This window comes from Acyrthosiphon pisum, chromosome A1 (genome assembly GCF_005508785.2).
Source record: "Acyrthosiphon pisum isolate AL4f chromosome A1, pea_aphid_22Mar2018_4r6ur, whole genome shotgun sequence".
NCBI classification, from domain to species: Eukaryota; Metazoa; Arthropoda; class Insecta; order Hemiptera; family Aphididae; genus Acyrthosiphon; species Acyrthosiphon pisum.
Genome location: NC_042494.1, coordinates 160,598,526 through 160,612,058, shown reverse-complemented (window position 1 = coordinate 160,612,058; position 13,533 = coordinate 160,598,526). Strand labels below are relative to the sequence as shown.

Below are 13,533 nucleotides of genomic sequence, written 5' to 3'. Positions count from 1 at the left end.
TCAGTATAATATTTAGTAAATAGTCAGCAAATATTGTTATTATTAGCCTGGTAAGGTATATTTCACTGCAATGACTATAGGCGCAAATAGGAGGGGGGCTTAGGGGGTATTAGCACCCCAAAATTTAAAATTAGCACCATCTAATAGTTTATATGTTTATGTATTAAAACTTCTCCTTACAACAACAACAACAAAAAAAAACAAAAACATTTTATCATCAGACATTAGGGCATCGGAGTATAATGAATGAAACAATGAACTCGACAATTATCATTTTATGGAATTCAAATCTATTTAGGTGACTACATAATAATTATGTAAAAGAAATAATTTCGAAAATATTAGTGTTTTCTGAAATAGGCAGTCAGTGTTTTATTTTATGTATTGTGGGTAGGTATATAATATTTTATCATTTAGGCTAATAAATATATTCTATGTACATTTAAATTAAGTAACAACTTACTAACGCCTATTTTATATTTTAGAGGCCAGAAGTTGTGTGAGCTCAACCGATTTTGAAAAAAAAAAACAATTATTGGAATATTAATATTTCAACTAGAGCGAAACAAAAATGAATAGATTTGTAGATTATATAATTATTAGATTATAAAAGATAATAGTCAGCCAATATAGATATTATTAGCCTGGTAAGGTATATCGCACTGCAATGACCATAGGCGCAAATAGGAGGGGGCTTAGGGGGTACTAGCACCCCCAAATTTAAAATTAGCACCCTCTAATAGTTTATATATTTATGTATTAAAACTTTTCCTTACAACAACAACAACAAAAAAAAACAAAAACATTTTATCATCAGACATTAGGGCATCGGAGTATAATGAATGAAACAATGAACTCGACAATTATCATTTTATGGAATTCAAATCTATTTAGAACATTAATCATTATTTCCCAATGTTTCTAGAGAATATCTTCTCTACATCGTGGGTCGGTTATATTATTATCAGTTATCACGTTCAGTGGCGAATTGGCGCTACAACTATTATAGTATCGCAAGTATATTTTACGAATATGAACATTCCCGTGTCCACATCTTATACAGACAAAAACCTAATTACGATATACGAATCACTCGTCAGTTGGTGTTCACTTATGAGTCCCATGTTTCCAACAGTCTGTGTAACCGTGTATCCTGTATGGTATTATATAATATATAGTATAATATCCTATATACAGGATGTAACAGATAGATCTGACTTTTGGAATAACTTTTGTTCCTATCAATATTTAAAATCTTGTTTTTAAATATAATTTATAGTCACTTGCGCTACACAATTATTGTCCACATATAATATGCAAACAATTATTTTTATTTTTAAACATTGAAAATAAAAAATTTAAAAATTCAATTCTATTTTTTTGCTATACTCAAAATAGCCAATTCCCAGATAGCAATTTCGTAACATTTACGTTTCAATAACATCAAAACTGAATTAAATTTCAAACATTTTAATCTTAACGTTTTTATAATGTTTTATAGAGTTTAAAATAGCAATATAATTTTTTAAACATTATCTTATTATCACGATTTTGTTTTTTTTGTAATGATTTATTTATAAGTATGGTACAATATTAAAATAATATTTAGTTATCAACGTAAAGTAACATTATTTTGAGAATATTTTTCTTTTGTTTCCAGTCGGTTAAATTTATATTATTTTAATTGTAATTTTCTCAAAACATTTTGATAATGTACATTTTAAAACAAAAAAAATGTGGTCTGTGGATATATAGGACATAGGTATATGTATTGTCAGTGGCGCAAATAGGAAAAATGTTTAGGGGGGGGCTCAATCCCCAACACATTTTTTTTTAAATTATAATTTATAGGTACATACTTTTAAGAATGGTTTACTAGTGTTTTTTGAGGGGGCTAAGCCCCCCCCCCTATTTGTTGTGTATTGTAATTGTGTGTCATATGTAATGTCTGTCAGTCTATATTAGGTACTAAGTATATTTTATGATATTATTACTATAATTAATGGGCGTCGGAACTGGTGAGTTTTTAGTCCTGTAGCATATTGTCTTCCAGGAAAAACTTTCACACCCACGTCTTGCAGAATAGTCGTTATTTATTTATTATTTTTTTAAAAGAACATAATAATATTTTGTATGTCAGATTAAAACCCGATTTTCAAAATTATAAATTCCTAGACGTAAAAATATCCATTTGAATAATGCACAATATTTGTTATTTTTCAAATGAATTTTTCTAGCACTGTTTAAAGTAAAATGAAAATCCGGGTTTTGATCCAATTTTAAAAAAAGTTCTCATCTTTTAGATAAAACATTTTTATCAAAATCCGACATATCAACGAGGCATGCTAGTTTTTCCTATGAACTATGAAGTTATTTTTGATAATATAATACACTGTATCAACCCCATTTTAGAATTTTGGAATTCAGGGGTTTTAAACGTTGCTAATTTGTATAATATTAAACAATTCAAACTTGCTGGGCTTTCCTATGATCATTTTAAAAGACCCTACTGAGAAATGGCCACGAGGCGCGCTGCAATCGAGTAGGTAACTACAGTTTTAAGTATACATTATATTATAATATACAAAGCTGGGCAAGTTAATCACTTTTTTTAACTAGTCAAAGTTAAGTTACTTTAATATAAAAATTAAAAGTAACCAAGTTAGAATATAAGTTAGTTTCTGCAATTTTTCTAAATTAATAACTTAGTTAGATAGAAGTTTGTTTGGTGAAAATAGTAACTTAAGTTAGAGACTAGAGTAGATGTTAGTTTTTTTTGTTCAAAATATAAATATAAAAAACCATTTTTTCAAATGTAATGTTTTACATAAATTAATTATTTAGTATGTAGGTAGACAACTAACTTGAATTATTGGTGATGAATGAAAAATTAAATTAAACAACTGTCAACTGATATTTTGATCAAATACATCAAATAGGTAGGTTATAATAATCTTAATTTCTTGGAATATCAGTCATTAGAATATAGAAAGTTTAACAAAATAAGAAATTGAAAAATTGAATAAATTAAAAAAAAACTAGTTACATATTATTTTTTAACAAATTAGATTAGATTATTTTACACATTAAATTCAACTAGTTAAGTTACAAAGTTAATATGAATTAAAACTTACTAGTTAATTTAGAAAGTTACTAAAAAAGGAACTTTCCAACTTACCTTTAACTTACTAACTATAGTTAGTGCCCAGCTTTGATAAAATATTATGTTAATAGTTAAAATTAATAATTATAAAACAGCTTTTACTATTAGTACCTACTACATATTTTAATATTTGCAGATAATCTTTTTCTAATTTTTTACATCATGGTTATAATATGTGGGTTAATATTATGTGTTTTTTGTTTGCACTTTAGACAATTTACTTTTTCTATTTATTAAAAATTAATTTTATACCTACCAAATATTTAAAAACCATGCTGTATATTTATACTATTATTATACCCATTTAGTTGTCTCTGTTTAGCCTACATTATCTAAATATGTATGGGATGATACAAAAATCAAAAACTGAGTTCAGAATAGATAATTTAATCTAATGGATTTTTTCAAATATTTGAGCATAATGTGAGTACCAAAAAATAAAATACCTAACTCGGGATACTATGTACAAAATAAAAGTAATCATATTTGCGTGTGTGCTTTCATTATTTATAATTATTACCTATTATTACATATACGTAAATTAATTAAAATATTCTTCATTCTTCGAAAAGAAAACAATAATTTCAATTATAATGGCAAAAACAACATTTCCACCTCCAAATAAAGTAAGAATAAAGTTTTATAATTTTTCACTTAAATAAACATAGTTTTAATTATATTATAAATTATGATAACAATATACTTATTGTCGCTAACAGACCAGCAACAGCTAACAATGATTATCTACTCGGGTAGGTACCTTATATGTTTGTGTATAATATTGTTTTGATTGAAGTTTTGTAAAAATACTCTTAAAATTGTATTCAAAAACAGATAAAAATTCATCCCTTCAAAACGTTTTAAAAACTTATTTCAAACACTTCAAGTAAAAATACAAATATTTGTCATGTAGATATATAGGTACCTGTTTAAATACTATTTTAATTGCATTAATATATTAATACAGGTAGATAACTATATGCAAAATTATTTTAATAGTTACTAATTTAAAACTGTAATGTCACATATAAGCACATATAAGTAGATATCATTTGAATTAATATTTATACTTTAATTATTTATGCAGTAAAATAAAAATAAATATAAATTAGTATTTTTTTAATCTAAAATAGGTATACTTAAACAATTTTAAAAATTACAAAATATAAGTAAATAAAATTACACGATTCTCAAAATCCAATCTGAAATGTATTAAATACCACAAAACAATAACTGAAGAAAGTATTTTAAAAAATGTGCTTAATTTAAAAGTATTTGAATACATTTACTAGACCAGATTTAACCTTAATAGGTTCTTGATTTTGTAGATTTGTATATTTATTATAGTTTATACACTGAAAGTATAACACATTGTAATAAAATGTGGGGTGTACTTAAACTTAAGTGCAAGAAGTATTCAATGTTTTATTTTACTCAATGGATACCTCAATACCAATAGTAATTTAAATTAAAATAATCTACTCACAAAACATAATATATTAATATACCTATATAGGTTTAATACCTAATGTAATAGTAGTATAACAAATTAGTAATAATTACTAATTTATTATAATATAATACATTACTGATAAGTGATAACATTTCAATTTGATTAGGATAATATCATGGCTTAAATAAGTATATTTAAGCCATGGATAAAATATTTGATACTCGATAGCAGTGTTTTTTTCATAAATATTCCATTTTGAATCGTCGGTTACAATTTATAATAAAAATATATAATATATAAGTAGGTAGGTAGGTAGATTGTATGAATTAAAATATATTAAATGTAGGAAAGTAGATGAGAAAATAATGATAAATAGGTATAATATAATGTATTTTACAGGTATTTGAAAAATATCCCCCCCCCCCACAGGTCTGTTTCATCTAAATAGTTAAAGCCCCTCCGGCCCTCCAAGTCAAAAACGGAAATTGGCGCCTACCTATGACGCTCTATATAAGTTATAAGTTATAACTATAGTCTACAGATGTATAATAAATACGTTCAAAATTCAAATCTCCTACAATCACGGACATGACGACGACGACGACGAGACGGCCGATCCATAGTTCTATCAGTAACTGAACTGTATGATAGTACCGTCGAATATCATCCACCTCCACCTCGTTGCGTCACCGAAGAGCGAATGATGTTAAGTACGGCCGCAAGGAGCGCTGAACGTCGTACTCATAATAGATCGCATAATAAATTAATAATTATATTGATTATTTATCATGGTCTATACTCTACGGTATAATATTATAGTGTATAATAGTATTTTAAATTTTGTCATGGCGTTACACTTAAGCTGCTAAAGTTTAGCAGTTCAACGTTTTACTCGCTAGTCAGTAGTCAGTAGCTGTACACTTATATTGTACCTATCCGTGGTCAGAAAGTCGCTGGTGCGCACAGGCACTTACTTTTCTTTGGCAGTCGATGACTCTATAGTTTATTGCACAACATATTATGTCAAATACCTACTTAGTTAATACGAAAATATAAAATTCACAATCTACAGTTTGCAGAGCGCTGTATAGTTAGTCTATGATCATAGTAGTCAGTACACATTACACGCTATTCATTAAGTTACAATACTTAATTGTCAATACTAAATAATAATACTTTTCAACAACTTCTTACTGGATCCAAGGCTTTCGAGTACGAGTATTTGAATAGTCTAGATCGCAAACATTTGACACTTCCCAATGGATGAAAAGGAATCCAATGAAACTCTTAAAATCTCCTCGTCGCCTCTGGCCACCACCAAGGTTCAGAGTGTCATACCAAAAAACAGGTAGGTAATAACATAAACGGTAGACCTAACAACTCAATGTAAAATAAACTGTACGTATAGTGCATACCTACCACAACTTGTGTTTGAATATCAAATATTTTTTTCTTCAGGTCAGAAGTCTTGAAGTGGAACGGCTGGGGATATAGAGATTCAAAGTTTAAAGTTACCGACCAGGGAATGATTCGTTTCACTGGCAATAGGTAAACGCTATTTTCGTTTGTTCTCAATTCGTTTTGAGTTGTTGAATGTCTTTCATTCTTGAACCAATTAAAATACAAAACAGTTGTACAATTTATGATGAATTTTTCCCAATCAGATATTCCATTGGAGAAACAGATTTGCCTTTTTTTACTCAATGGGTCCAACAAGTATTAAATATTGACCTAACTCTAAGGAACGTGCCTAGAGAGAAGTTCAGTTCCATAGATATTCCACCTTCCCGTGTATCTACGAGTTTGTACCAGTTTTATTTAATGGAATGATTTTTGCATATAATTCATTAATTTTTAATACTTTTTCAGAATTATTAAACATCTTAAAAGAAATGAAAATCGACCATACGACTGACAGCTCAGCTAGACTTTTGCGATCCCATGGACAAACACTTTATGATATTTATTCCCTCAGATATGGTAAATGTTTTCCACGAATTTGTGATTTAGTAGTCTGGCCTGGTATGTATTATTTAGTTTTGGTTTGTTTTGTGATAATTGTTATGTTGCAACAAGAATAATTTTTTTATTTAAGCAAATCATAACGATGTTGTAAGCATAGTTGAATTAGTCAATGTGCATAACATTGTACTTGTTCCGTTTGGCGGTGGAACTAATGTATCTGGGGCAGTATCGTGTCCTGCCAATGAAAATAGATGTATAGTCAGTGTGGACACTTCACAAATGGTAATTATACTAATACGTATGATATTGCAATATCAAAAAAATTTAAGCGGGCTTTGATACATTTTTTTTCTTTTCTGTAGAACCGTTTATTGTGGTTGGATGAATCAAACTTACTGGTATGCTTTGAAGCCGGAGTCATTGGTCAAGATTTAGAACGAGAACTAAACAAACGAGGCTATACATGTGGACATGAACCCGACTCTTATGAGTTTTCTAGGTATTCATTGAAATAAAAAAAAAAAAAACTCGAGTGTAGCCTTTGTAGCAATCATTAAAGTAGTAAGTTTCCTTTTATTGTATTTACTATTTATAAGTATTACAATCGTTTGATTTAGTTTAGTATTTTAGTCACATTTTGTGTGGGTTGTTTAAATGTATTAATACATTTTTATTTTTAGTGTTGAAACATGCATGTGTTTATTTTAAATAGCTGTATTTTTAATATTATTATTTACTGGAAGAAACTTATAATCAGTAATGTCTGTTAAACAAATCAGTTTAGGTGGTTGGGTTGCTACTAGAGCGTCAGGTATGAAGAAAAATGTGTATGGCAACATTGAAGATTTAGTAATTGATGCTAAAATGGTCACTTGCAGAGGGGTGGTTGAAAAAAACAGTAAGGTCCCAAGAATGTCAAGTGGACCCGATTTTCAACAAATCGTCTTAGGGTCAGAAGGTTTGTTTGTTGGTCATTAATAATCAACAATATTTTAGATTGATTACTGTTTTTATATTTCAGGTACATTAGGCATAATTACAGAAGTGACCTTAAAAATTCGACCTCTTCCAGATTGTCGTGTTTATGATTCTGTGGTTTTTCCTGATTTTGAATCTGGAGTAAAATGTATGAGAGAAGTAGCTAAACAAGTATGTTTTAAATATTATCTTCACAATTAAACTATTTAATTAAATAATTATATTTAAATCTGTAGAGATGTCAACCTGTGTCAATACGATTAATGGATAACACACAGTTCAGATTTGGTCAGGCGTTACGTCCTGTTGAAAACACATTTGGAAACTTGTTAGATACTTTCAAGAAAACTTACTTGACTCATGTTTGTGGCTTTCGTTTAGAGTCTATATGTGTTATGACACTCCTTTTTGAAGGTAATTATTTTACCTACCAGTATGATAGTATTATCAATATGCCACCAATGCTCTAGGATAGCGAATGTTTTACCTTTTTGATAACTTGATTGCAAATGATTATCAGTGGATGGAAAAAATAATACTTTAACTAAAAACAAGTGTTGAAGAAAACTCAATCAAAAATATTGATAATGATGAAATCAATAAACTAAAACTGTAGGAAAAAAAAATTTGATCATAATAAATATTATTAAGTACTTCCACATTTTTTTAATTGTCACTAGCAGCTTTAACAGAGGAATAAGAATATGATGAGGTGTCTAAAAATAACTGGCAAGTGGCAATATGTACTTAGGAAAAATATTTTAATGTATAAGTTAAAGTAATCATAACTATAATGATTGATTTACATAATTATTTTTTACAATAACTACATTTTTAAATTAATTGACAATAATCTTATTTTTTTAATCATGTTAAGTTTTTGCTACTAATTTAAATTAAAAATAATCAGCCACCACTCACCAGCAATATTTGTCAAAAAATGTATCATGTGTTAATCATATGATAGTGTTACATGGCAGTTAAGAGGTAAAAATATTTGCAATTGTGTTATTCAAAAAGATGGTTCCGCTATTGTGTTCTACCTATGTACAACTAACTAGTAATGGTAATTTTGTTCTAGGTAAACGGTCTAAAGTAGTTTCACATAGAAGTTGCATCGCTAAAATAGCTGTGTCTTTTGGTGGTGTAACTGCAGGAGAGAGAAATGGAGAACGTGGTTATATGCTGACCTTTGTTATAGCTTATATACGTGTAAGAAAAATAACTTAATATTTTTATTAAGTTTATAAATTCTAATGAAAATAATATTTAGGATCTCGCATTAGAATATAGAGTTGTAGCTGAATCATTTGAAACATCAGTATCCTGGGATAAAACTCTCAGTTTATGTGATAATGTCAAAAAAACTGTAGCAAATGAATGCAATAGTAAGTGGATAATATATTTGTTATTTTATCAATACTGACCTCTCATGTAGGGTAAACATTTTTTTTGGCTTTCAGAACTTAATATCAAGTATTACTTGATTAGCTGTCGTGTAACACAGACATACGACTCCGGTTGTTGTGTTTATTTTTATTTTGGATTTAATTGGACCGGACTAGATGATCCAGTATCAACTTACCATCATATTGAAACCATAGCCCGAGACACTATTATGGCTTCTGGAGGGTCTATCTCTCATCATCATGGCGTGGGTAAATTACGGTCACATTGGTATGAGAAACACATGTCTAAGACAGTACTATCTCTTTACAGTGCATCTAAAAAGATGCTAGACCCGAATAATGTATTTGCTAATGGTAATCTTATTAGTTTTCCACTGTCCAAAATATAAACAATGATTTAAAATCTAGTCACATTTTAGTGTAAGTCTTCAACAAATAAAAATTTTTATACTGATATGGTTATTATTTTGTTATATGATGTTGTTTAACCTTTTTAAAATTGTTTCCTGAAAATTATGTGGGTAATATTAGTTTAGAAAAAAATGATCAACAACTGTGTAGGTGTATTGTATATTTTGCTATTTTAATCAATATTGACATCAATGGTTAAAAATTCTTATAAAAATATTAAATTTGAATTGTTGATAATTGTTTATATTTATAAAACATTTGATACAATAATATTTTCATACAACAAAGTATAATCTTTTACTAAATAACACGCACATGGTAATATGTAGTCGGGGCGTTTAACATATATTATATTATATAATATAACATATTTCAATTCCTAGTGAAATTTTCTATAGTAATTTAATTTGAATGATTAGTATGATGTTAAATAAAAAATAATAATTAGGTATATTTATACCTACCAACTTAGAAGTTTTGGTCACCAATTGATATTGCCTGCAATGCTCATTCGATGGTTGGATTATCATATTTCAGCTTCTTCAAAGATTTTATATTGTATAAAATTCCTAATAAAATATTGCAATCTGCAAACATGAAGAATATAAATAAAAATTTAATATTGTTATATTCTGTGATATTACTTAAAGCCAAATAATGAACGCACTTAAAATAACCAATTGAGACAAATTTTTGAAAAACGGTAAGAAGTCCGTTGTATACTACATAGTACACAGTATACAGTATAAAAGTTTCTCAATATTCATGTAAATATCAGTATTTATTTTAAATTAAATTTTATACAACCTTATTAATATACCACTCAATCAGATTAAACATTATATTTTGTTAAGCTCTTTGCTGTGAAAATGTTTTTGGTTTTGTTTTATTGACAAATAATTTAAATTAATCTGTTTTTATTGTATTAACTTTATTAAACATACCAGTGGTCCAACTATTAAAAATAAAAATAAAACTCGTACTTGCATTGTATAATGCTTTAATCAGAATATCTCTTAAATAAGACAAAATTGTTGACAGTACAAAAAAATGTAAATATTTTTACTCCGTAAGAGGTATGTCTTAAATCATCATTTATATTATCCAATACTAATTTTTAAATAATTTGACTGTGTAGTTTATAATCTATATTTTTCATTTTAAATTCCAATGCGTTAAATAATAAAAATTGAGTAATGGATCTGGATATTTGAGTTAGAAAATGACGTTTATATAAAAATTTAAAATTTTGGAAATTTGGCATAAGTTATTTTTTATCTATATATTTTATTTATAGTTAGTATGAATTATTAGAGATGGCCTAATATTCTGTAGAATATTAATGGGAGTTTATAACTGTTAATGTCATTATGAAAAATAAGAAAAATAATTTTATACATTCTATGAAATAGTATATTTCTCACAACAACTTTCTGTGTATTTCTGCAAGATGTGTTTAAATCTTTATGTAAATATACTCAGTTTTGTAACTTGAAAATGTTCCTAAATATTTTCTAGTGAAAACTTGCAAATTCCTCATAAGTTATACTCACAAAAACCTAAAAATCTCAAAAATACAAAAGCTCTTTTTTTTTTTTTTTATAAACTTTTTAATTTGGATATTAATTTATTAATTAATTTTAATCTATCAAAGAAAGATGATTTAAATTATTTTTTGTAATTTAAAAATATTGTACATGTTGACTTGAAACTTTTCACAATAAAAAGTATCATAATTTTCTACATTAAGAAATTTTCAAAATATTTAGGTTAATTTTAACTTAACATGGTCATACGGTACGACAACGTTGACTTAAAACATTACTAGCAGTTATTAACTTACTGTCAATAATTATTAATTAATGTGTGCAATTTGTTTTTGCTAAAGCTAGTTTAACTAACTGTATTACTAACAGAATTAATAAAGGGGGACGGAGTGACCGAGCTGACTAAGGCATCGGTTCGAATTCGAACACAGGTGGCATTTTTTTCAGGCTGTCACGGTGTCCGAAGAGAGGCCCCGTCATTCCCCACCCGGGCATGGCAGATACCTAAGGGTGCCCACAAAAAAATCTGGCAAAACCAACACATGCGTGTTCAAAACCTACAGTACCCTCTCCCAGTTTCACGGGCTAAGGACCTTAGATGTTGAAGCCTCAAAGCCCCCCCCCCAAAAAAAAAATAAAAATAATTATTATAAAGAATATTGTGCATTTATAAGATTTATAAGCAATCACGTCATTATTACTCATCAGGTACAGATAAAATCCTAAATTTTTGTAAATAAAATATTTTTATTTTATAAATTAAATACCAAATTAATCATATTATAGAAATATTAAATTTATTATAGAAATCACAAATAGTGTGTATAATATACAATCAAATTAATATATAGTTTTATGAGTAAATTTATACTTATTCTTAGTATAACAAAAAAAAAATAGTTATTGTTATATTTCATTGTTCAATATTTTGGGCATCTTTTACTTGTTTTAACATATCATTGAGTTGCATCATTGAAGCTTGAGGAAACTATAAAAAAAAAAAAAATAATAAATAAAAATCAATATCATTAATTTAGAGGTACTCAGGTCCCAGAATTTGAGAAAAGATTGGTATGTGTTTTCTTGATTTATATACAAGAGAGGCAAAGAGGAGACATGTCCTCCCGGCTAGTATACATTTATACATAATATATTATAAACGATACATTGAATAAAAAAAATTGATAAATGTTTGTTACTATCTTCTTGTTCTATAATCACAGAAATTAATTTTATCTATTGACAATATTATATTGATATAAAAAAATCTGTCAATGATTTGATCACGTAGTTCAATGATTTTAACAGATGAATCATAGATATTAAACTTAATAATAAGTTAATACCAATTATTATAGAATAACTTATTATTAAGTTTAACATCTATGTTAAACATAGATGCATTGATTTTACCTGAGTTGCTTAGGGCCAGTTGCACCGTCTACGATTAAACTTCGATTAAGCTTAATCAGCTGGTAACAGATATTTAACCGGGCAAATTCGGCCGATTAAACTCAGGTTAACTTTAATCAGAGATGGTACAACTGGCCCCTAGCCTGCTATATTTCATTTTTTCTTAAGATGACCCTATACAGACATTTGTTGTCTCCATTTCGCATACCAAATGTTATGCTCAAAAAATCACATTTCGCTGTGTTAGTTTAAAAATTACGAGTGAATTGACGCCTTATAAAATTTAAAGACAAGGTATTATCAAGGGCTTTTTGTTATATTTTAATTTTAAAGCTAGTTATGAGTATTTAAAGAAGTACAAGTAATTTACAATTTTAAAATACACATAACTCCCTTTAAAATTAAAATATAATAAAAAGCCTGAGATGTCCTAAATAATAATCTTACCTTTAAATTCTATACAGAGGCGGACTGGCCCAGTCCGCTGGTCAGCAATCGCGAACTGGCCTGTGGGCCGTAGTATATAATTTTGCCCTGCATTATTTATAAAAATAAAATAGAAAATCAGACAAAAATGTATCTTAAATAATAATAATAATATGACGTATAATTCTAAACGCTGGATAATACACAATGTTTCTGCCAAAAATTAATTCACATAAATTTATTTTTGTTGTCGTCTTATTTTATTTTTGTATTGTTTTAATTAAATCATTATAGTCTATACAGGGTTACGGGTTACGGCTATACCCGTGTCACGCAGCACTCTACATAATATACATATTATTATGTTTGATGATGGAAGAACATAATATTATATTGTGAGATCAAACCCATTACCCATAGTTTATTTTTATTTTAAATACAAATATGAAATGTTATTTAATTCAAATTGAAAATGAGGCAACAGTTTTGAACGGCGTTTATTTACCATCCATCAAAAAAAAGAAATTGATAGACAAAAATTAAAAGCTATTGCTCACGACAAAAATCATCAAAAATTAAATTTTGAATTTATACCGAGCACGCGACCATCTATTGAAGTTGCAGATAGTTTGTATAGTTTGTTCGTGAGTGAGGCCATAGTATAGTAAAATCACAAACATTTGTACCCAGTCTTTTAATATTATCATATTTATGTAAATTAATAACTAATAAATAATCAACAGTTAGTAGTTACTGTGGTAACTGATA

The 13,533-nt window shown here is 27.7% G+C and overlaps 2 protein-coding genes across 2 annotated transcripts in view; one reads left to right on the top strand and one right to left on the bottom strand.

Annotated features, from left to right (window-relative positions):
• Positions 1-5,387: 5,387 nt before the first annotated feature.
• Positions 5,388-9,422, top strand: LOC100168099 (alkyldihydroxyacetonephosphate synthase). The gene is made up of 12 exons (XM_001942912.5): positions 5,388-5,964; positions 6,075-6,164; positions 6,281-6,417; positions 6,486-6,638; positions 6,712-6,863; positions 6,944-7,080; positions 7,361-7,539; positions 7,603-7,730; positions 7,796-7,973; positions 8,641-8,771; positions 8,833-8,947; positions 9,023-9,422. The coding sequence occupies exons 1-12, from the start codon at positions 5,876-5,878 to the stop codon at positions 9,355-9,357; spliced, it is 1,824 nt and encodes a 607-aa protein (XP_001942947.1). The 5' UTR covers positions 5,388-5,875; the 3' UTR covers positions 9,358-9,422.
• A 2,302-nt stretch (positions 9,423-11,724) lies between these two features.
• The window catches only part of LOC100159306 (transcriptional regulator ATRX homolog), a 33,126-nt gene continuing 31,317 nt past the window's right edge, over positions 11,725-13,533 (bottom strand). The window contains exon 28 of the mRNA XM_029486408.1: positions 11,725-11,914. Within this exon, the coding sequence (XP_029342268.1) occupies positions 11,840-11,914 (75 nt within the window). The 3' untranslated portion in view covers positions 11,725-11,839. The remainder of the gene's footprint in view (positions 11,915-13,533) is intronic.